The 24,628-nt window shown below is 44.0% G+C and overlaps 1 protein-coding gene across 4 annotated transcripts in view; it reads left to right on the top strand.

The window, feature by feature from the left end:
- MTOR (mechanistic target of rapamycin kinase) overlaps positions 1-24,628 on the top strand; it is a 117,704-nt gene that overhangs the window by 26,756 nt on the left and 66,320 nt on the right. For 3 of the 4 annotated variants that reach the window (XM_060141441.1, XM_060141440.1, XM_060141443.1), the window contains exons 20-28: positions 5,546-5,632; positions 9,541-9,708; positions 10,210-10,322; positions 10,640-10,802; positions 11,873-11,965; positions 12,655-12,801; positions 17,905-18,047; positions 20,673-20,835; positions 20,973-21,118. In XM_060141441.1, coding sequence (XP_059997424.1) covers positions 5,546-5,632; positions 9,541-9,708; positions 10,210-10,322; positions 10,640-10,802; positions 11,873-11,965; positions 12,655-12,801; positions 17,905-18,047; positions 20,673-20,835; positions 20,973-21,118 — 1,223 coding nt within the window. The remainder of the gene's footprint in view (positions 1-5,545; positions 5,633-9,540; positions 9,709-10,209; positions 10,323-10,639; positions 10,803-11,872; positions 11,966-12,654; positions 12,802-17,904; positions 18,048-20,672; positions 20,836-20,972; positions 21,119-24,628) is intronic. The other variant, XM_060141444.1, reaches the window with a different exon arrangement.

Below are 24,628 nucleotides of genomic sequence, written 5' to 3' on the forward strand. Positions count from 1 at the left end.
ACCTTTAATCTTGTTCCTGATTTTAATGGGACTAGTGTTAAGATTTCATCACTAAGTATAATGTTTGCTGTAGGTTTTTTTTTTAATCTTTATTGGAATATAGTTGCTTTACAATATTGTATTAGTTTCTACTGTACAGCAAAGTGAATCAGCTATATGTATACGTATATCCCCTCTATTTTGGATTTCCTTCCCATTTAGGTCACCAGAGAGCACTGAGTAGAGTTCCCTGTGCTATACAGTAGGTTCTCATTAGTTATCTGTTTTGGTTTTTTTTTTTTGCGATACGTGGGCCTCTCACTGTTGTGGCCTCTCCCATTGCGGAGCACAGGCTCTGGACGCGCAGGCTCAGTGGCCATGGCTCACGGGCCCAGCCGCTCCCCGGCATGTGGGATCTTCCCGGACCTGGGCACGAACCCGTGTCCCCTGCATCGGCAGGCGGACTCTCAACCACTGCGCCACCAGGGAAGCCCCAAAATATATGTATTTTTGTATACATATAAATAGTATATGACCAGTATTAGTATTAACAATATGATTACTGAATGCAGTTCAAGGACTTTTGCAATTTGTTATTGTTTTTAGGATGTGTCTTGTTGGGGATATACACCAAAATACTGTGTTCAAAGTCACTTGAAATAATTTTTTGAGTGATTGTGCAACCAACTTGGTTTATAGTTAAACTCATTTGTTCCTATTTATTTTCAATTTTTAGAAATTTCTTGTGAGTTTTTGTAATTTAACTTTCATTCTAGTTATGTAAGACGTTAGCATAATTCAAGAGTCAAAACTACAAGATATATTCAGCAAAGACTAGCTTCCATCCCTATTCTCATACCTTGTTTCTTCCTTCCTCTATCATTTACTATTGCTGCTATAACAAATCACCACCAATTTAGTAACTTGAAACAACACAAATTGATTATCTTACAGCTCTTTAAGTCATAAGTCTGGCATAGATGATACTGAACTACAGTCAGGGTGCCATTAAGACTGTGTTCCTTTTTGGAGGCTCTAGGGGGAACCCCTTTCCTTGCTTCTTCTAGCTTCTAGAGGCTGCCTGCATTCTTTGGCCTCCTTCCTCCATCTTCAAAGTCAGCAACATTGTATCTCTTTGACTCTCCTTTTTCCCTCAAGTCTTTCTCTCTGAACATAACCAGAAAAGGTTCTCTGCTTTTAAGGACTCCTGTGATTAGATTGGGCCCACCCGGATAATCTCCCCATCTCAGCGTCCTGCTCCCTCATCACATCTTCAGAAGTCCCCTTTTGTCATGTAAAGTAATTTATTCACAGGTTCTAGGGATTAGGACATGGAGTTTTCGGGTTACCGAAATCCTGCCTACCACACTTCCCCCTAAGCTAACCAGTTTTATCAGTTTTTAAATTTATGTTTTCAGTGTTTATTTTTGAAAATATAAGGAAATATATGTCCCCCACGTTCCTTCCTCAGAAGAATAACATAGTATAAACTTTCTGGATCTTACTTTTTTCCACTTTCACAGCAGCATATCCTGGAGTTCATGCCATAGCAGTATAGTGAGAATGTCTTCATTCCTTTAGAGGCAATTGGTACTTCATTGTGTGAACATGCCACAGCTATTTGACCAGTCCCTATTGATGACTGTGTTTTTCCAGTCTTTGATATTTAAAATAATCCTGCAATGAAGAGCTTTGTGTATACATCATTTTCACCTCTATTTCTTCTTGTACTTAAATGGCTTCACCTTTTACATTTAGATCTTTGAGCTCTGTGGAATATGTCCCAGTGTACAGTATGAGGAATGCATCCAATTTTATCTTTTTCACCCATAAAATTTGACTTGCATACCTTATTTAACAAAGTCTAAAATTAGTCATTGTTTCCATCCTTTCCCTGAACAATATAGAAAACTTAGAATGACTGATCGAAGTATTATATCTCCCTACCCTCTTATGTTATTATCTAGTATCACTTTTTTTTAACTCCAAATTAAACGTTACTGTTATTTTATGCAGACAGTATTTATGTTTATCCCTTTTGCCACTTCATTACTGTCTCCCATCTCAGAGCTTCCTCCTAGGACCATTTTCCTTCTCGCTAAGGCCAATTCTTCTGAGCATCCATCAAAGTAAATGCTCTGTTTTTGTTTATCTGAAAAAAATCTTTATTTCACCCTCTTATAAAATCTTTATTTAGCTGAGAATACAATTCTGGGTTCTCCTTCAGCTGTAGATATTATCCCACTGTTTTCTGACTTCTTTTGTCGCTGTTGAGAAATTATGATTCCTTTTCATGTAATCTCCCTTCCTCTATGGCTGTTTCAGACCTTCTCATGTTTTTGTTGTCCTGAAGTTGCACTGTTGTAAATCTAGGTATGCATTTCTCTTTCTTATCCTGATGGGGATTTGTGGGCTTTCTGAATATGAGGACTCCACCCTTCTATTTTTTCCTTCCAGAATTAGATTCAACATTTAGAGCTTCTCACTCTGTCCTTAATGTCTCTTAGTTTCTTATCCTTGTTGTTCATCTTTGTGTCTCAGAGATGTATTCTGGATATGTCTTCACATCCATTTTCTATTCACTGATTCTTTAGCTATGTCTTTTTGACCTGTCATTGAGTTTTTAGTTCCTACTACTTTTTTTTTTTTTTTTTTTTTTTTTTTGGCGGTATGCGGGCCTCTCACTGTTGTGGCCTCTCCCATTGCGGAGCACAGGCTCCGGACGCGCAGGCTCAGTGGCCATGGCTTGCGGGCCCAGCCGCTCCGCGGCCTGTGGGATCTTCCCGGACCGGGGCACGAACCCATGTCCCCTGCATCGGCAGGCGGACTCTCAACCACTGCGCCACCAGGGAAGCCCTCTTATTCCTTTAAGCATTTTAAACAGGTTTACTTTATATTTTCTATCCAGTAATTCCAATATACATAAGGTTTTTGATGAGTCTAATTCTGTTGTTTATTGTTTCTGCCGAGTCATACTCGCGGCAAGTCTGTAAGTCTGTCCTTATGTGTTTTACAATTTTGGATCATGCATCATATTCAGCTGGACTTCCCCGGAGCAGTTAATACTGGAATATCTGCTCTGAAGTTACATCTCTCCAGAGAGGGCCTGCATTTGCTTCTACCAGGTGGTTTAGGAGAACTTTTAGTTAGTTTCTTGGCTTAGAGTTTCTCAGGCCACACAGGTAGTTAAAATAACCCCCTAAACTCATATGAGAGTGGCCTGAAATTACAAACTCTTAGGAAGGCTTTTTTTTCCTACCTAGACCTCACATTAAGACTCACAGATTACTTTGTCTCCTTTGCCAGTGGACAGATTTGGGGGTAGGAGGTTTCACCATTTTTCTTGATATGTAGCTTTTTAAAGGTCTGGCTTTATGTGAAAGGTTTCAGTTCTGATAATCTAATAACAACATTTATCTTTTATGCATTACTTTTAGGCTTTTCATAGCAAGGGGATTTAGGAGGGGATCTAACCCACCATATTTTCAGGAACAAAGCTACATGTTCTTTGAAAATACAAACGTTCAGGAGGAAAAAGAGAAAACAGGTTGTGAAAGAATCTAAGGGAGAAGAAATGAGGTGGCTACTCGGGCCCCCTCCCTGGGGATGAGGCACCTGCCTGGGTGTATCCGCTGACCCTTATGAATCAGCCACCAGAGGGGCTGCCCCATGGACACCTCATATGAAGTGACAGCAAGGATCAGGAGGCTTTTGTCCTTTCGTCTCAAGGTTTCCCCTGACCAGCCATCCCCGCTGCCCTGCTTTTCCTCCAGTTTAGATTTTCTACCTTCTTTCAGGTTCTGCATAACAAAAGTTTAACTCAAAAACCGTTGTATTTTAGAGTCTCCTGTCCCTTGATCTCTGTAATATACTCGTAGGGACCATTTCACAAAAACCGTCAGCAGTGATTCTATGAGGAGGTGCCCAGGAGATAGGTAGGGATGGCTCTACCAAGTTGAACCTGTGTGCCATGTGAAACCAGCTTCTAAGCCCCTTAGAATCCATGGTGTCCCTGTCCTTAGAAATTAGTCCAACTCTCTTTGAGCCCAGTCCTATGTGTCCTGTCAGTCTCACCTCTTCAGGTAATGAGTTCTATAAGTCCATTACTCACTATTTGAAACATACTTTTTATTTTTCCCCAACTTACCCAAGTTTTAAAATGTGGATAAGGGTGAAAATACATATGTACGAAATTATTCTTGTTAATGGAGGGCAGCAAAGGCATAGAGAGCTATAAAAATTGGGAGGGGGGTGAGGGGGAAAGGGAGGTTTACAATATGACTTGCAACTTGATATTGACATGTAGCACTATCTGAGGATCATAACAAAATAAAAACTACACCCTGAAGACATCTTTAACCTGGAAAGTAGTTGGGATTTCTCTTACCTAAGCCATCTTTATTCCCAACTTTATTTCGTGAATGGCATCTCTTAACAGTTGCAAGATACCAACCTAAATAGAATCTCCTAATCCCAGCCCTCCCTCAATTTGCTTGCTGTTTTGGTTCACAGTCTCTTTCTTTCTTTTTTTTTTTTTAATTAATTTATTTTATTATTTATTTTTGGCTGCACTGGGTCTTCGTTGCTGCACACGGGCTCTCTAGTTGCGGCGAGCGGGGGCTACTCTTCGTTGCGGTGTGCGTGCTTCTCGTTGTGGTGGCTTCCCTTGTTGCGGAGCATGGGCTCTAGGCGCACGGGCTTTAGTAGTTGTGGCACACAGGCTCAGTAGTTGTGGCTCGTGGGCTCTAGAGCTCAGGCTCAGTAGTTGTGGTGCACAGGCTTAGTTGCTCCACAGCGTGTGGGATCTTCCTGGACCAGGGCTCGAACCCGTGTCCCCTGCATTGGCAGGCGGATGCTTAACCACTGCGCCACCAGGGAGGTCCCCACAGTTTCTTAGAGGCACAATTAACTAATTAATTAAGACCTAATTAATTGAGTTAATTACTATAAGTGAACCACAATACCCATAATAGTTAGCTGTATTTATTTTAGAAAGTAAGTGGTAGTGAATTAAGACTGAATAAACAAAAGATACATCTACAGTTAATTAAAAATTTCACGTCCATTTTTAAGTTTTCAGTGACTCCAGAAATCCTTCAATGATAGATGATGTTCATTGGGCATTTAACAGTATTTGTGTACCTGTTCTAGTGCTTTCCAGGTATTAGCCCAGTTAACTCTTACCACAAGCCTGTGAGACAAGAACTGTTATCTCCCATTTTCCCACAGAAGAGGCTGAGTGCAGAGAGATTAAATGAAGGTCACAAAGCTAGTAGGTAACAGAAACAGTTCAGAACAGCTAGTCTGGCCCCGAAGCCCCTGCTGAGCAGAAACTGCCTCACTGGTGAGTAAAGCCACTGACATATTTTTCAGCGCTCACCACCGTTACCACCGATGGTTACCACCGATGGTTTTAAGTCTCATTCTTTGAAGCTTATTCTCAGAAGAAAGGGTGGTGCAGAAACCGATTCCATAGTTGTCTTTATTCATTAGCGTGCACTTGGGGTAAGCCTGGGAGTTCTACATCCTTCGTGGTGCCAACTTGCTGACCTCTTCTCTGTTTCAGTTTCTGTTCCAGCAGCTGGGAATGTTGGTGTCCTTTGTGAAGAGCCACATCAGGCCTTACATGGATGAAATAGTCACACTCATGAGAGTGAGTAGAAATTAATGCTTTGGCCTGTTCCTCAGTGTTTGGGCCCAGGAGCATTCAGCAGCAGGTTTGGATGATGTGGACATTTTTTTCATGGGTCATCATAGAGACGTTATAACCTGAGGATAAAAAGTGGAACAAGGTATCCCACTGGATTATGAAAGGGGGTGGAGGGGCTCTCGCTACAGGCTCCCAGGTACAAGAGTTCAAGGTGTGAAATCTGAGGAGAAATCCTGAAGGAATTGTTCTGCCAGAAATAAACTGGAGTTCTTTGCCTCACACACAGCAAAGCAATTTCACTTTAACATCACAACAGTGCTTTACTATTCTCACAAAAGCCCTCTTCCTTACTGCCTGTAAAACCATGGCCTTAAGAGAGGATTGGGGATTGGGTTTTCCTGGGGCCATTAAATATGATGGAGTGCTGGCAGGCTCTGAGGAAGAAGGTAATGCTTTTCCCTGCTACCTTCAAAAGCATAAATACCGCCTTCTGACCGTAATAGTGTTGTGGTTTTTTTAAGTACATAAATTTATTTATTTATTTATGGCTGCATTGGGTCTTTGTTGCTGCTGCGCAAGCTCTCTCTAGTTGCAGCAAGCTGGGGCTACTCTTCATTGTGATGTGCGGACTTCTCATTGCGGTGGCTTCTCTTGTTGCGGAGCACAGGCTCTAGGCGCGACGGCTTCAGTAGTTGTGGCACGCGGGCTCAGTAGTTGTGGCATGCGGGCTGTAGAGCGCAGGCTCAGTAGTTGTGGCACACGGGCTTAGTTGCTCCATGGCATGTGGGATCTTCCCGGCCCAGGGCTCGAACCCGTGTCCCCTGCATTGGCAGGCAGATTCTTAACCACTGCACCACCAGGGAAGTCTCTGCAACAGTGTTTGAGAAGAGGCTCTCGTCCCAATTTTTTTTTTAAACATATTTATTGGAGTATAATTGCTTTACAATGGTGTGTTAGTTTCTGCTTTATAACTAAGTGAATCAGTTATACATATACATATGTTCCCATATCTCTTCCCTCTTGCGTCTCCCTCCCTCCCACCCTCCTTATCCCACCCCTCTAGGTGGTCACAAAGCACTTAGTTGATCTCCCTGTGCTATGCGGCTGCTTCCCACTAGCTCTCTATTTTACGTTTGGTAGTGTATATATGTCCATGCCACTCTCTCACTTTGTCACAGCCTACCCTTCCCCCTCCCCACATCCTCAAGTCCATTCTCTAGTAGGTCTGTGTCTCCATTCCCGTCTTACCCCTAGGTTCTTCATGACCTTTTTTTTTTTTCTTAGATTCTATATATATGTGTTAGCATATGGTATTTGTTTTTCTCTTTCTGACTTACTTCACTCTGTATAACAGACTCTAGGTCCGTCCACCTCACTACAAGTAACTCAATTTCATTTCTTTTTATGGCTGAGTAATATTCCATTGTATATATGTGCCACATCTTCTTTATCCATTCATCTGTCGATGGACACTTAGGTTGCTTCCATGTCCAGGCTATTGTAAATAGAGCTGCAATGAACATCGTGCATGACTCTTTTTGAATTATGGTTTTCTCAGGGTATATGCCCAGTAGTGGGATTGCTGGGTCATATGGTAGTTCTAGTTGTAGTTTTTTAAGGAACCTCCATACTGTTCTTCATAGGGGCTGAATCAATTTACATTCCCACCAGCAGTGCAAGAGTGTTCCCTTTTCTCCACACCCTCTCCAGCATTTATTGTTTCTAGATTTTTTTGATGATGGCCATTCTGATCGGTGTGAGATGATACCTCATTGTAGTTTTGATTTGCATTTCTCTAATGATTAATGATGTTGAGCATTCTTTCATGTGTTTGTTGGCAATCTGTATATCTTCTTTGGAGAAATGTCTATTTAAGTCTAGGTGCAAAGGCCTCCCCATTGATGGCAGTATCATTTTTCTGTATTGGGAGTGGGAGGGTGCTTCCTACTGTTCTCTATAATTTCAGTGTCTCTGCTTAGGGAGATTGCTTTGCAGAGATGGCTGTGTCCTCAAAGAACTGGAAGACAATTATTCCAGTGATTTTTGTTCTTCTACACCAGACCTTTGTAGTTAGCTTGGAAGAAGCAGCAGGACTAAAATGAAAGTGGCCGCCTTCAAAAATGGAACTTCCCCGAAAATGAGTCTCAGAACTGAAAAACTCCTATATGTATAAATAAGCAAAAGCTGCTCTGTTCCCTGCCTCCTGCCACAGGGGCCTCTGTACAGGAAGAGTTAGGTAGGATGCTAAAGAGCCTGCGGGTGGTGTTAAGGGAGTTGGGGGTGGGGCGGGGAGGGAGGAAGCAGTGCACTCCGGGGTTGAAGCTGAAGTAATCTGTGACTTATTCCCCAGAAATGACTGATGACAAAACATGTAGGGGTTTGAGGCTGGGAGCCTTACACCTGCAAAATACAGCTTTCATTTCCTCCAAGACAGAGAAGGTGCCAACAGGGCTCTTCTTTGGCTCTTGCTCCTGGGCATTTCAGTGAGCTCCTCCCAGGAGGGCTCGAGGCTTTGTGAACAGTGATCCAGCCGGCATCCCTGGGGAGGCTGCCTGGTTTCTTTGACGTAGAGAAAACCCTTTGTGAGGAGCCCCGATGACCCAGCAGTGGAAAGGTAGGCGGGCTTTCTCTAAAGAAGGCAGAGTGTGGTCCCAGTGAATGAACATCACACAAACCACGGAGGCCATAAAATTTGTGGTGTTTCTTTGTCGAAGCTTTTTATCTAGAGAAAATAGCTTTTTCAAAGAGAATACCTCTCTCCAAGCAGAGAGAAAGAAAGTTTTACCAGCGCCTTTTAGTATAGATTTTTTTTGAAATGTTTTTACTTTGTAAACTACTATGAGTTAAGAACAATTTTTTCTGAATAAAAATACCTTAGGCTTCTTTTAAAGCCTTCCATCTGAGGAGTTATCTTTTTTTTTATTTTTTCAGTGACTTCTACTCTGAATTAAATGGGGGCCCAAGAGTACTAATAAGCATATGTTGCCATCATTAAGTCTCCTACTCTGGAGGTTTTAAAGAAGGCAGTAGGCCACTGTCTTTCTGAACTGATTTGAAATGACAGCTTTTCCTGGAGTGAGAGACTTGGACCAATTTGCGTTGCAGTACCGAGACAGGATCTGGAGCCAGTTGGCCAAGTTTTTATTTTAGTAATTTATGTGGGATATAATTAGATGAATGTAGAAAAATGCTCCTCTTGTGGCACTCTCCAGGCCTGAAAATGGTTTGGGACAGATGTCAGATGCTGTCGAGCAAAGTCTAAATCCAAAAGGGCAGGAAATCTTGTTAACACTGAAGTCACCCTCTGGCAGAGCCCAGGTGCTACCCAAAGTGGGACCACCCCTAGACGGCTGGAGAGCTCCTAGAGTGATGCAGGCCTGGTCGTTTGTTCATTCTGCCAGATGGGTTTGGGTGGCTGGAATATGCCAGGCGCTCTGCTAGATTCAGGGAGACAGAGGTGGACCGAGGGTTTCTTGCCCTTAACCAGCCTACAGTCGAGTAGAGGGAAGGCGGCAAAGAAAATTAAGTATTACAGGTGCTAGAAGAGAGCAGAGCAGAGGGACCCACAGTGGATAATGGAAGGAGATAGGAACGCCTTCTTAGGCGAAGTGAGGCTTGAGCCAAGACAGATGGGCTAAGCTGAGCAAGAGGTGGGATTCTAAGCTGAGAGCAGCACGAGCAAAGCACAGAGGAGCCATGTCGCCTGGTGCTTTTGGGGAAATGCAGCTTAGTTGCTCACTGTGACTGACGTAGGATACAGGGAGGCCTGGGGAGAGGAGGATAAGGAAGGAGTCCCATGGCACAGACCATGCTCGCTGCATTTGTGCTTCGTTTGGCTGTGTCAGTTCCTTGGTTCATATTTCAGCAGAAGGGCCCCCGACTTTGCTCCTCTGTCTCTTCCCTCTTTATAGGAATTCTGGGTCATGAACACCTCCATCCAGAGCACGATCATTCTTCTCATTGAGCAGATTGTGGTAGCTCTTGGGGGTGAATTTAAGCTCTACCTGCCCCAGCTGATCCCACACATGCTACGAGTCTTCATGCATGACAATAGCCCAGGCCGCATCGTCTCCATCAAGGTGAGTAACCTGGGACATCCTCTGGAGAGATTTCCAGAGTCCATCAGAGTCCCTGGATGATCATCTAAGAGACCCTGTTCTGAGTGACAGAGGGACGCTCGGTCCGTAAGACTGACTCTAAAGAATGCTGTAGTATCTGATGCATGCAGTGTACAGTTTACAGAATGTTTCTCATCCTCTGTTGATTATCCTTACGTTTTGTCTCTTTTAATGGATTATTCTTGGTAAATATTTTATTTAGCATACCAGTTTTCTCTATGATCCAGCAACTGATTCCTTACCAGTTGAAATAAGTTCAGAGAAAGCAAAGTAACATATAAGTGAAATAAAATGACGGGGAAAAGTGCTACCAAGAGAATGTAATTCAGAGCCATTTAATAAAGGCTTTTCAGAGTCCCCAAAGAATTTTGAGTTACCCATACCACTGCCGCCCTTCAGGTGCTTAGATACTTGATGCCTGACTGTATGTGCTCACCGCCGTGCCTTTACTCCTTTCTGCAGTTGCTTGCTGCAATCCAGCTGTTTGGCGCCAACCTGGATGACTATCTGCATCTGTTATTGCCCCCTATCGTGAAGTTGTTTGATGCCCCTGAAGTTCCATTGCCATCTCGAAAGTGAGCACCTACCCTTTAGGACTAACAGTTATCAAGCTTTTAATGTTTTGTTGAAAATGCCCTTTTCTTAAGTCCCCAGGCCATCTCTCTATTTTTTTGTTATTTCAACTCTCATTAGTTTAGTCCAGATATGTACCAGGTTTATGGAAATCTTCACTGTCCCCATCCCACAGGAATGTGTGTTAGATCTCTGTACCCAAAATAATGTCAGAAGCCATTCCTTCCCATTGGGTGCTGATTGTAAAGGTAGCCCTCAGCCACTTCTCTTATTCTTGGGCTGTGTGTTAGCAGTTACTGTATGTCAGCGATTGTTGTAGGGCAGCGTTAGAGACAGTGGACCGCCTGACGGAGTCCCTGGATTTCACTGACTATGCCTCTCGGATCATTCACCCGATTGTGCGAACGCTGGACCAGAGCCCAGAACTCCGTCCCACAGCCATGGACACGTTGTCCTCACTCGTGTTTCAGCTGGGGAAGAAGGTGAGGCAGGAGTCCTCGACTCCTCCGCTTGTTAATCTGTAGGCCTCAATCACTGACAAAGAGCTAGGAATTGTGCCTTTTTTTCCTTCTTTATTCAGCAAGTATTTATTGAGCCACGTGTGTGGGCTGAGTGCTGTTCTGGGGATAACGCTGTAAACAGAATGGTGTCCTTGTTCTCACAGAGCTTACATTCCAATGAAGCAAAGTTACGAGACATAATTTATCTCATAAGAGGGATGGGAGGGAGTAGGGAGAGATGCTGTTTCTTTAGAGGCAGACCTCTCTGATAAGGTAACATTTCAGCAGAGACCTAAATAAAGGAAAGGCCCAACGCCAGGGAGCTGGCTGCAGGCAGAAGGATTAGCAAAGGCAAAGGTGCGAGATGGCAGTGTGCTTGAAGGGTGGGGGCAGCAGGAGAGCAGTGACTTCAGGGGAGGGAGCCGGGGGAAAGTACTTGGAAAAGGGCATAGAGAGAACCTTGTAGAGGCTGTGCTGGCAGTAGGCATGGAAGCTAGGTATTGTGGCCAGTGGTCCTCAGAATGTGACCCCGGGACAAGCAGCATTAGCATCTACTTAGCTGGGTGCTCCTTAGAACTGCAGATTTTCACGCCTCACCCCAGACCTACCAAGCCAGCAATTCTGACCGTGGAGCCCAGCAATCTCTGGTTTCATATGCCTTCCAGGTGGTTCTGATGCCCCCTAAACTTTGCACATCACTGTTGTAGGCCATCATAGCTGGCTTTCACTCTGAGCAAGACTAGGATTCTTTGGAGATTTTGAGCCCAGGAGTGCTGTGATCTGCCCTAGCATTGTTAAATGATTATTCTCAGTGCTGTGTGCAAGAATAGACTGGGCCAAGAGGGGCATCAGAGAGACCATTAAAATCAGAGGCTGTTGCAGTGATGCAGGTGGAAGGTGAGGGGGATGAGGTAGCACAAGCGGTCAAAAGTACCACAGAGCTAGTCCCAAACCCAGAAGTAGTAGCTGTAATGTGGTAGGGGTAATATTCTTTTTTCTATTTCCCACTCTCCAAAGTAATGGTTTCTGACCTGCTTCCTCTCTTGTTATAGTACCAAATTTTCATTCCAATGGTAAATAAAGTTCTGGTGCGACACCGAATCAACCATCAGCGCTATGATGTCCTCATCTGCAGGATTGTCAAGGTGAGCTGCGCTTTGTTTCTGTTTGCAAGTCCCGCATTGTCCTTCTCAACTGGTATTCTTGTAATCTTAGCAGTGGGGGTATATCTAGCTTTTTAGCTCTGAACTAGAGATTGGCAAACTTTTTATGTCAAGATAGTAAATTCTTTCAGCTTTGTAGGCTGTGTGGTCTCTGATGAAACTACTCAGCTCTGCCACTGCAGCCTGTAAGCAGCCATATGCGTATGTAAACGAATGAGCCTGATTGCGTCCCAGTAGAACTTCATTTATGGACACCAGAATATGATTCTCTAATAATTTTCACATGTTGCAGAATAGCAATCTTCTTTCAATTTTTTTTCAATCATTAAAAAATGCAAAAACCATCCTTGGCTCTCAGGTCCTACAAAAACAGGCAGCAGCTCCTTGCCAGCCCAGCTCTTCGTCATGTTTATGACACACGGTTGTCTCACATTTGCCAGTTGCATGCTCATACTACTAAGTCAGTGCTTGTCAGTGGCCAGGAGTGACCAACACAGACTGGTCTCAGTGCGGAATACAGCCCACCTATGATTCATTCTGTCCATATGTGGAATCTTAACCTAAATCCTGGCTCTTCCAGAAGGTGTGGCCCTCCCAAGGTTTAAGGATGTTTTCTAAACTGGGAGCAGCTTGTGGAGTTGCAGAGTGGTTCTCTAAATCTCTGGTTGCAGGGATACACCCTTGCTGATGAAGAAGAGGACCCTTTGATTTACCAGCATCGAATGCTGCGGAGTGGCCAAGGGGATGCCTTGGCTAGCGGACCAGTGGAAACGGGACCCATGAAGAAACTGCACGTCAGCACCATCAACCTCCAAAAGGCAGGTCCATCGTTTCCTGGGGGGGCTTGGAAAGGAGAGCCCCTGCTCTTCTCTCTTGTTCAAAACTTTCAGCTCTTGCTGTTTTCTGTTTAAAACAACCAAAAACCAAGCATCTTTCTGAAAATCTAGATACCACGAACTTAGGTCATTTTATTTTTTCTCCAAGTATCTGAATTATACAATTTTTTAATAGAAGGAAAATAAAGAACAAGGTGTCCTTTTGTGTTCCCTTGGAGCTTTGACAGTGGAATGCATTGTTGCAAATAGCATTCTCATTTTTTACATGACCAGAACACTACCAGTGAGCCTCCTAGTTAGCACTGAACCTGATGCAGGCTCTTTAAAGCAGTGCTTCTCAAACTTCTCAGACTCACTGGGCTTACCACATGCTGGGGAGCTTGTTGTTAAAATGCTCGTTCTCATTCAGGCCCAAGCTCAGGCCTTGATAGTCTCCATTTCTGACAAGCTCCCAAGTAATGCCAATGCCAGTGGTCCACGGACCACACTTTGAGTAGCAAGGTTTTAGATCTCTGCAGATCAGTACTGGATTCTCTGTGCTGACCAAAGCCTGGGATATAAGCAGCTTCTCATCATGTATGCCACCAGCTGTGCACTTAAAAACAGGCAGTTTCAAATCATCTCTAATGGATGGATCTAAACAGAGTAATCATATACTTCACTGACTTTTAAATAAATATACCAGGTTGCTTATTTTCCACATTTTGCATTAGTCTTTAGTACTTCTAGTGACTGTAAGCAGCTCCCAGTTTGAATTTCAATGTGGTAGTTTTCTTTATTAGCAGCTGATGCAACACAGCTGCATTTCATGTGTAGCAGCAGGTAGAGGTAAAGAACTGGGCAGGGCTGGGTCCTAGTTGGCTTGGTGTCTTCTTTTGGCCAAGCCCATAACGATTTGCACACAGACCTGTGTGCGTGTGCTCACCCACAGCTTTGAAACACTGGCCTGTACTCCTGACATCAGTCTTTACCCACACAGACAGCTGCAAAGTGACCACTACTGAGAAACGTTTGATGATTTAAGATGAAAGTGGTAAAATACCCCTGGGTCATGAGTGATGCTGCTGTACCTCTGCGTGTTTTGTAACTGCTAGTCCAAGACTTCAGGAGGAGAAAGGTCATCAACACCTGGCATTCCCAAGCAGTTGTTGAGGCCACCATGCTGACACCTCACATTTGAGGGAGGGGCCAGACAAGGAGGCCAGATGCACGTTTCCACCCAGATGTTTTCAGCCTGCCTAGGTTCAGAATGTCCTTCCAACCAGGCAGCTGTCCACTCAGCTTTAGGGCTTTGTTCTCTCTATTTTAGGAAGTTTCCCAGTGGTCTAGTTTGCTTCCAGAAAGTTTTGCTTTCTACCCAGGACTTGGAAAAATAAGCATAACCTTTGCCAAACAGAAAAAAGAATCTCCGCCTGTCTCACCTGAGAGAACAGATCAAGTTAAAAAACCCTAAGCGGGCTCCCCTGGTGGTGCAGTGGTTGGGAGTCCGCCTGCCAATGCAGGCGACACGGGTTCGTGCCCCGGTCTGGGAAGATCCCACATGCCGCGGAGCGGCTAGGCCCGTGAGCCATGGCCGCTGAGCCTGTGCGTCCGGAGCCTGTGCACCGCAGCAGGAGATGCCACAGCGGTGAGAGGCCTGCGTACTGCAAAAAAAAAAAAAAAAAAAACCCTAAGCAAAGCTCTCCACAGCTGACTCTCAGATCCATTTCATCGAAAAGTAAATTGTGCTTCTACATATTCATGTGATGATAATTAGGGATTGGTATATTTGTCAGCTTTAACCAGCTTTCAGAATAATAATTTGCCACCTCAGTCACCTTTCTGTTGGCTGTGCTAATAGAGGATTTACATAGTACAGAAAACATACAAACCATTTACGTGTACCTCTAGGATGCCTTCCAAGATGCTCAGCAGCTTTCCTGTCTCATGGTAATCTATTTGGGCTTACCTTCTAAATGAGTAAGCTGGCGTTCCATCAGCGTGCACCAGTGTAACCAGATGAGGCAGTCAGCGGTGGGTGGGTGAGGAGAGGAAACTGGCTGGAGTTTCAACAGTTACTGTAGAACCCAGAGAATTGAGAGTTGATTATGTTTTAGATTACAGAGCAGTGGCGAAAGGCCCAGGTGAGGGACATAGCCTCTTTGATAGATTGTGCAGTTGTTCCTTAAGCTGAAATTTTTTGAAGAGCCTTTTGCTACCATTTATCAAATGGTACCGATGTTAATGATAGCACTAACCACCACCACCATTTGTTGAGCGCTTCCCGTGTGTCAGGCACTGTTGTGAGCACTTTACATGTATTGACTCATTTAATCTTCACAGTAACCCTATAAGTTTGATGCTGTCATCAGTATCCCTCTTTTATGGTTGTGGACATTGAGGCACTGAAAGGTTAAGTAATTTGCTCAATGTCAACCAGTAGATGGTGGAGCCAGGATCTGACCCAGGTATGACTCCAGAGACCAGTCTCTTAACCACTGTGTTGCAGTGCCTTCGCCTTACCCAAGCTCAACCTCATATCATTAGAGGGCAAAAGATATTAGTAATGCTTCCTTGTATGTGTCTGACTTCTAAATGCCTTGTAATACAGTGCTGGTATCCAGAGACTCGCTGTATAGGAAGGAAACCAGAAATCTGTGGATCGAAAAGGACTTGATGTTCCCTTTTCGTTCAACAGAACAAGGTCTAAAAGTCTTTGGTATCTTCTTCTAGTTCAGGGGTTCTCATTGTATGGTGAGTGAGAATCCTTCACATAAATTTTTTTTTTTTTTTTTTTTTTTTTTTTGCGGTACGCGGGCCTCTCACTGTTGTGGCCTCTCCCGTTGCGGAGCACAGGCTCCAGACGCGCAGGCTCAGCGGCCATGGCTCACGGGCCCAGCCGCTCCGCGGCATGTGGGATCCTCCCGGACCGGGCACGAACCCGCATCCCCTGCATCGGCAGGCAGACTCTCAACTACTGTGCCACCAGGGAAGCCCCACATAAATTTTTAATTTGTCTCTCGTAGTATCTCTACTTCAGTTTTTGACAAAAAATATTAGTTTATGTAATGTTACGCCTTGGTAACTCATCAAAAGCTATAGCAAATCTCCATTTATCCCAGGAGGTGATGGATTGAGTCATTGATGGTCAGGTGGTGTAGCACATGGGTGTCTCTTTCACTCCCTGGACTACTTCACTTGAGAACTTCTGCTTTAACTTATCTGATTTCCCTATTTAGGGAGGATTGACATGTCTGTTCTGCCAGAAAAATCTTTTCAGAATATATTTTCAAAGTTAGGGATTTAGTAGTTAGGGCTAAGCCAATTCAACGAGATGTCATTTTGATGATACGAGCCACCATGTTTTGCTCATCTATTCCAGCTAGGCCCTTTAGCTGCATTATCCCTAAATGAGGAAGATTAAGACTCAGACAGCAGTGTACAAGTAATTTGCCCAGAGTCCCTACAGCTGGTGAGTGGCAGGGCCAGGGTTCCAACCAGGTGTTTCTAACTTCAGAGTAGCAGGCACTCAGCTTAAAGCACTAACTTGTGCTGAGCACTGTGCTAAATCTGTTACACATATGAACTTAGTTAATCTTTTTTTTTTTTTTTTTTAAATCTTGGCCATGCTATGTGGCATGCGGGATCTTAGTTCCCTGACCAGGGATTGAACCCGTGCCCCATGCAGTGGAAGCATGGAGTCTTAACCACTGGACTGCCAGGGAAGTCTCTAACTTAGTTAATTAATCCTTAGAACACCCTCTGGGGGCTTCCCTGGTGGTGCAGTGGTTAAGAATCCGCCTGCCAATGCAGGGGACGCAGGTTCGAGCCCTGGTCCAGGAAGATCCCACATGCCGCGGAGCAACTAAGCCCATGCGCCACAACTACTGAGCCTGCGCTCTAGAGCCCGCGAGCCACAATTACTGAAGCCCACACGCCTAGAGCCCGTGCTCCGCAACAAGAGAAGCTACTGCAATGAGAAGCCCGTGCACCACAGCAAAGAGTAGCCCCTGCTCACCACAACTAGAGAAAGCCTGCGTGCAGCAACAAACACCCAACTCAGCCATAAATTAATTAATTAATTTAAAAAAGAACACCCTCTGATATGGGGACTATTATCCACACTTTACAGATGAAGAAACTGAGGCACAGGGAAGTTAAGTAACTTGCCCACGATCAGACACCCAATACGTTACATACCTGGGGTTTGAACTCCAGCCACTGAGCTCCACAGAGTGTGGCTGCTGACCACTCCCCTTTACTGCCCAGCTCCAGGGCCTGAATCTTCCCATCCACCTCCCTAAGCTGCCCCTGCCAGTACCTCTTGGTGCCTGGAGAGCTCAGAGTTTTGAGGAAAGTTGGAGGGGATAAACTACAAAGTAAAAATTCAGGGCTTCCCTGATGACACAGTGGTTGAGAGTCTGCCTGCCGATGCAGGGGACACGGCTTTGTGCCCCGATCCAGGAGGATCCCACGTGCTGCGGAGCGGCTGGGCCCGTGAGCCATGGCTGCTGAGCCTGCGCGTCCGGAGCCTGTGCTCCGCAGCGGGAGAGGCCACAACAGTGAGAGGCCCGCGTACCGCAAAAAGAAAAAAAAAAAAAAATTCAATCTGTTCAACTCCTTTTGTCTCATTGCACCATACTGCCGTATACTCTGGGCTCAGTGCTCACCTGATGGTCACACTATTGAGGATGGTGTCAACCGGAGCATTTCCCCTCTCCCTGTGTGACTCTGCTGTAAGATGAGCCAGTGTCCCACTGCAGGGTGTCCCAGGCCCCTCACACACTGCTGGAGGCCATTCGGCTTTGTTGGATGCATTCTGAGTGTGATGGTCCCCATCCACTTTAGGGCTGTAGAGCTCTCTGCTTTGCAGATAGAGTCCAGCGCAAATGAGGTGTAAAACAGGCTTTCTTTATATTATGAGAGTTTGCTGCTTTTGTTTTATGGCTTTAAATATTACTCTTTTGTATTTGTGCTCGGGGAATTTTATCATGAGAGGTATAATTTTATAAATCAAAGAAGTGGAATAATCATTAGATAGTCAAGGCCTCTTTACAATTGGCCCTTACAGTTGATGGTTTTCCTTTGTCGCCTGTGGCATGATAGGCCTGGGGAGCTGCCAGAAGGGTCTCCAAAGATGACTGGTTGGAATGGCTGAGGCGGCTGAGCCTGGAGCTGCTGAAGGACTCCTCCTCGCCCTCCCTGCGCTCCTGCTGGGCCCTGGCACAGGCCTACAACCCGATGGCCAGGTATGGTGTGTCAGGGCTCCCTTCCTCCCAGCTTCAGATTGGGATCAAGAGGGTCAGCACGTAGAAAATGTTGTATAAGAATTAGTTTTTATTAGCAGTAATAGTAAAAGGATTTTTAAATTTTGTTAACCTCTGGGGGAAAAGATAAAAAAGCAAATTAAAGAAGCTCTTATTATAGGAAAAAAATCCATTTTAACCTTGTTAGTGTACCTTCCCTTAGTAGATCTAGGTCCAAAACTTTAATTACGAAGTCATTTATAACTCTGAAAACAACTATGTAATAGCTTAATATAACCTGTTTTCCAGTAATAGTGATACTCCAGTTATTTAGTGCTGCATTACAAATACCCCAAGACTTAGTGGTCTAAAACAACAGCAGTCTAAAAAAATTATTTATTTTACTCACAAATCTGCAATTTGGGCAGGACTTGTGGGAGCAGCTTGTCTCTGCCCCACACAGTGTCAGGGGTATTTGTCCAGGGGCTAGAAGATCTACTTCCAAGATGGCTCATCCATATGTCTGGTAAGTTGGGGCTGACTGTTGGCTGGAAGTTCAGCCCTGGCCAGGGGCCTTGGTTCCTCTCCACGTGGATCGCCCTATGGATTGCTCAGACTTCCTCACAGGAAACTGGCTGGGTTCAAGGGTGAGTGTCCCCAAGGGAATGAGGCAGAAGTGCTTGGTGCTTGTATGACCTAGTCTTGGAGGTCACATAGTGTTACTTCTGTCCCACTGCGTTGTTGAAGGCAGTCACACAGGCCTACTCGGGCTCAAGGGGAGGAGACGTGGATGCCACCTTTTTATAGGGGAGTGGGAGGCTCCTAGAAGGGCACATGGAACAGGAGCTAGTGCTGCAGCCGTCTTCGGAAAGTAGAATTTGCCATAAAAAATACTATAAACCTTTAACAGGGAATCTTAAAAAGTCATTGAAAATTTGGTTTAGTAAAAGTTTTAATGCATGTAAAAGATTCATAGTATGATGTAAGTGAATAAAATGGAATACAAAATGGTATAAATGTGTGATTTCAGCTATTAAAAATATATGTACATAGGAAAAAGATGAGAAAGTAATACAATAATGATTATCTCTAAGTAGGAGGATTTAAGGAGCAGTTCTTTTTTATTCTTTTCCTTATTTTCTAAATTTTTCTACAATGGACAGTTCTTATTTATAATGAGGCATTAAATGGTGATTTAATTAACAGTCCTTTTCATTAGCAGGAAGCAAAAAATGAGGTATTCCATTTCACTTTCATCAGCACAGTTGGTTTGCTATTTGGAGTGTATTTAGCAAGAATAGCGATGGTCCCTGAGGCTGTTGCTTGGATGCCATGATTTAGTTCATCTGATTTCTTTCAAATATTTTATAACGCTTAAAAATCATTCCTAGGACTTCTCTGTTTCCATAGTGTGCAGATTTCACACGCTGGCTACTGTAGCGTCCCTCTCATCTGCTCCGAGTCCCTTTTGGGCACACTGTCATCCACAAGAGGCTTGTGAGAAATATACACATGTGTCTGTCCCCTTAGTGCCAAGTATGTTCACTTGGGAGCCAGCGTGGCCTTGGACCTAGATCAGAAAGCTTACTTCTTAATTTACACAGGGTTTCTTTTGATCTTCATGTTATCCTTTGAATTTCAAATTTTGTTTTCTTCCATCAGATTCCAAAATTATATATACATCGATCTGACTTAACCTTTTAAAATATGTAATGAAAAGTAGATGTATAAGCACCAGATCCCTTACCCCATACATTATCTAGGCATATCCTGTGGTTTCCAACTCCCCTCTCCACACATTCAAAAAAAAGAGGGTAGGATTAAAATTCAAATGTCAGGGGTAGCAAATATATTCACCCAAGTAGTGCTGTAGTGATTTTAAATAGTTATAGTGATCCTAGAAATGATACCTCTGCTTCCAGGTCTTCCCAAGGCCCCGGCTGTTAGAGGTTTGGCTAAGAGAATCTTTTAAGACTTATGGATTTGGATTCTATTTTCTAATACTGCTAGTTTCTTAAGTTCTGTTGTCATTTTGTTTATGACCATCCTACTAAAGGTTCTGCTTATACTTTGAAAAGCAATAGCAGATGCTGCCTTTGCCACTTCTGATCTTAGGACTTTGGACATTGCCTGAGAAGAAGCATCCCAAGAATCATTTGAAGATTATTGTTTTCTGAATCTGTTATGTCAACTGCTATGTTAGAAGTCCCTTTCTGTTCATCCCCTCCAGTGAAGAGAAGTGATGCAACCACTGTGGAGACAAGTTACTTTTCTCTGCTCTTCTTTCTCCCCACACACCCCGCCCCCACCTCCAGTGCCCTGTACCTGCACTGTAAAATACAGCAGTCACTAGCCACGTGTGCTTATTTTAACTTAATTAAAATTAACTAAAACTTAAAATTCAGTTCCTTAGTCACACTTATCAAAGTTCAAGTGTTCATTGACCAATGGCTACCATATTGGGCAGGGAAGATATAGACCATTTCCAGCAAGTTCTTTTGGACAGCCCTGGCCTGTATAACCATAATCAGTGATGCCGGGAGTAGATTGGTAGGTGTGACTTTGTGGCACCAGGCAGAGGCAGGAGAGGCATTTCCAACATTTGTCTTCACTCCTGTCTGCCTTCAGGGATCTCTTTAACGCTGCGTTTGTGTCCTGCTGGTCTGAGCTGAATGAAGACCAGCAGGATGAGCTCATCAGAAGCATCGAGTTGGCCCTCACCTCCCAGGACATCGCTGAAGTCACACAAACCCTCTTAAACTTGGCTGAATTCATGGAACACAGTGACAAGGTGAGACTTTGCCCAGTTGTCCAGATGGAGCCTGACGGGGAACCAGCTGGTGAGAGGGGAGAAGCACCCGCACAGCCCACTCTTGCTTGTGCCCCGTCTGCCATTTTCCTATGCTGTGGGGTTCTGCTCTTCTCCAGGGCCCCCTGCCATTGAGAGATGACAATGGCATTGTTCTGCTGGGAGAGAGGGCTGCCAAGTGCCGAGCATATGCCAAAGCGCTACACTACAAAGAACTGGAGTTCCAGAAGGGTCCCACCCCTGCCATCCTAGAGTCTCTCATCAGGTAGGCCATAAACCCTTTTTAATTGCTGCCTTCATCTAAAATGACCTCTCTTCTCCCACTACCTGGTGACAGTTCACTGGAGGCACTTGGAGACCTCTGCTCTATGAAATCTGCCATCAGGCCTGGCCAGCACGTTTAAATGAGATGTGGTTGCAGATGGCTCTCCCCAGTATTCTAGCCAGAATTGTCATTTCTGTTGACCCTTAGCACCTGGGCTTCTGTTGTTTTCCAACCTGTGCTTACTTGTCCCAATGAAATTAGCCTAGAAGCAGTTCTGTGGACGGAGCAGCCTAGGAAGGATAGATTTTACATCTGGATTAGATCGCGCCCTCTGGCTTGGGACTAGGAGCTGGATTCTGTGCCTCAGAGACCACCCAATGGCAGGGTGGGTTTTTATTGGCTAAATATGTTGGTGCCTGAGTCTTCCTCCTTGGAGTTCTATGAATGTAAAAGACAGAGTCTGAAATTCAGTGGTCTTTTCCCTCATTTGCTTATGTTCTCTCATAAGATGGTTTTGAGTCTTCTGGGTATGGAAAAAAATAGGTTGTTTAATAAATTTTTTGCTGTTATGAAATTACAAGCAGCCTTAAATGTTAGCTCCACAGCTCCTAGAGAACTGTTCACTTCCCCTAATGATCATCAGAGAATATTAGCTTCAGGATCTAATTATCTTCATGTAAATGCTAACATGGTTGATTATTTCACTACAGATAGTTTAGGAAAAATTACCCAGCTAATAAGTACCTCCACTGTGGCTGAAACAGCCTGCTGTGTGTGTTGCTTCCTTCATTTGAAAGGATAATCAAATAACCAAGTTTTCTGCTAGCTCTGCTTTTGAGTAGATGCTAAAAAGTGTTCCTTTCAACACTTTAAAAAGTGACCAGGGGGCTTCCCTGGTGGCGCAGTGGTTGGGAGTCCGCCTGCCGATGCAGGGGACGCGGGTTCGTGCCCCGGTCCAGGAGGATCCCACATGCCGCGGAGCGGCTGGGCCCATGAGCCATGGCCGCTGAGCCTGCGCGTCCAGAGCCTGTGCTCCACAACGGGAGAGGCCACAACAGTGAGAGGCCTGCGTACCAAAAAAAAAAAGAAAAAAAAAGTGACCAGAAAGATAGAAATAGGGCTTCCCTGGTGGCGCAGTGGTTGAGAGTCCGCCTGCCGATGTAGGGGACACGGGTTCGTGCCCTGGTCCGGGAGGATCCCATGTGCCACGGAGCAGCTGGGCCCGTGAGCCATGGCTGCTGGGCCTGCGCGTCTGGAGCCTGTGCTCCGCGGGCGGCAGGAGAGGCCACAGCAGGTGAGAGGCCCGCGTACCCAAAAAAAAAAAAAAAAAAAAAAAAGGATAAAAATAGAATCATGTCTTTGCCCAAATAAATTGGACTTTGAATGTCGATTTCTAAAATACCACATATGGTGACTTTTTTTTTTGACATTAACCTTGTCACAAAAAGTTTATACTTCAGTTATTCAATTGTGTATCTATAAAAGTATGAGTAAATTTCAGCAACTGTAGGTTTTGATTAGTGTAATATAGATGTTTTGTCCCCCCAACTTTATTGAGGAGTAATTGACAAATATAATCGTATATATTTAAAATGTACAGCATGATGATTTGATATGCATTATGGAATGATTACTGAGATCAAGGTAATTAACACATCCATCACCTCACATGGTTAACTCTTTTGTGTGTGTGTGGTGAGAATGCTTAAGATCTACTCTCAGCAAATTTCAAATATACAAAACTGTATTATTAGCTGTAGTTGCTATGCTGTGCATTAGGTACTCAACTTACTCATCTTACAACTGAAAGTTTGTACCCTTTCACCTACATCTCCCTGCTTCCCCATTCTCCCATCCCCTGACAACCACCATTCTATTCTGTTTTTATGAAATCAGCTTTTTAAAAGATGATTCCACATATAAGTGATACTATACAGTATTTGTCTTTCTCTGTCTTACTTTACTTAGCATAATGCCCTCTAGATTCATCCATGTTGTCACAAATGATAGAATTTCCTTCTTTGTGGCTGAATAATATTCCATTATGTGTATATTATATGTGTGTATGTACATATATATATACATACATAATATATATATATACATAAACTATATTTCACATTTTCTTTACCCATTCATCTTTTGAAGAACATTTGAGGTTATTTCCATATCTTGGCTATTGTGAATAATACTGCAATGAACATGGGAGTACAGATATCTCTTTGAGATAGTGATTTTGTTTCCTTTGAAGTATATCCAGAAATGGAATTGCTGGCTCACGTGGTACTTCTGTTTTCAATGTCTGGAGGAACCGCCAGTATAGTGGTGTAGTGGCTGCACCACTTTACATTCCCACCAACAGTGCACAAGGGCTCCCTTTTCTCCACTTCCTTGCCAACCCTTATTATGTCTTGTCTTTTTAATAATCGTCATCCTACCAGGTGTGAGGTGATATCTCATTGTGGCTGTGCTTTGCATTTCCCTGATGATTAGTGGTGTTGGGCACCCAGTCATGTACCCATTGGCCATTTAGATGTCTTCTTTGGAAAAATGGACTGTTTAGGTCCTTGGCCCATTTTTAAATTGGATTATTTGCTTTTTTGCTATTCAGTTGTGTAAGTTCTTTACATATTTTAGATAGTAACCCTGGGTTATGGTTTACAGATATTTTTCTCATTCTGTAGATTGTCTTTTCAATTTATTGATTGTTTTCCTTTGCTATGCAGAAGCTTTTTAGTTTGAGGTAGTCCCACTTAATTTATTTTAGCTTTTGTTGCCTAGAGCCTCAATTTTCTTTAGTTGTGGGGTATATAGCTGATAAGAGAAAATTATAAGCTACTTCTGCCCTAGGCATCTTGTGCTCTTCCTTCTCTTCATCTCCTAACCCCCAGTCTTTTTCTCCTCTCTCCAAGCAGTACTGTGCTGGCCCATGAGCATCTCAGATCCCCTGCCTGCCTTAGGAAGTTTCTGACTGCCTGCCTGTCCCATGGGAAGCCCTACTCCAGTGTACTTCTTCTCTACTCACTTTACTTCGTTGAAAATCCTGAGGGTCTTGTTTTTAAGGTTAAGTAGGTTCCCAACAATCAAAGGACTATAGGTACAGTAGAAAATAGTGAGTTCGAGAATTATGCTTACCTTACACTGACTAGTTCAAGTGAATGGTTCTTTTTTACAAGGAAAAATTGCTTCCTGAAGGTCAAACTTATTTGACATCTGTTATGACTAAAGATGTTTCTTTTCCCTCTGCGTATATGTAAGTTTGCTCAAGTAGAAAGTAGGAGGGTTGGTTTGCAGAGTGTTTTGAAGCCAGGGGTGGCACTGGCCTCTGTGGTGGTTGGGTGGAGGTCAGAGTCTGACCTCTTCCAGTGGATGCTGCTGCGCTTTTTGTCCCTCGCTTTTTCGTCTTTGGCTTCCTGCTCCTCCCTTGGTTTCCCTGAAGACTGCAACACACTCAGAGTCTCTTTCTCACGGCTCACTCTCTGATTTTTCACTTAAAACTTTCCACCATGC

This window comes from Lagenorhynchus albirostris, chromosome 2, assembly GCF_949774975.1.
Source record: "Lagenorhynchus albirostris chromosome 2, mLagAlb1.1, whole genome shotgun sequence".
Taxonomy (NCBI): Eukaryota; Metazoa; Chordata; class Mammalia; order Artiodactyla; family Delphinidae; genus Lagenorhynchus; species Lagenorhynchus albirostris.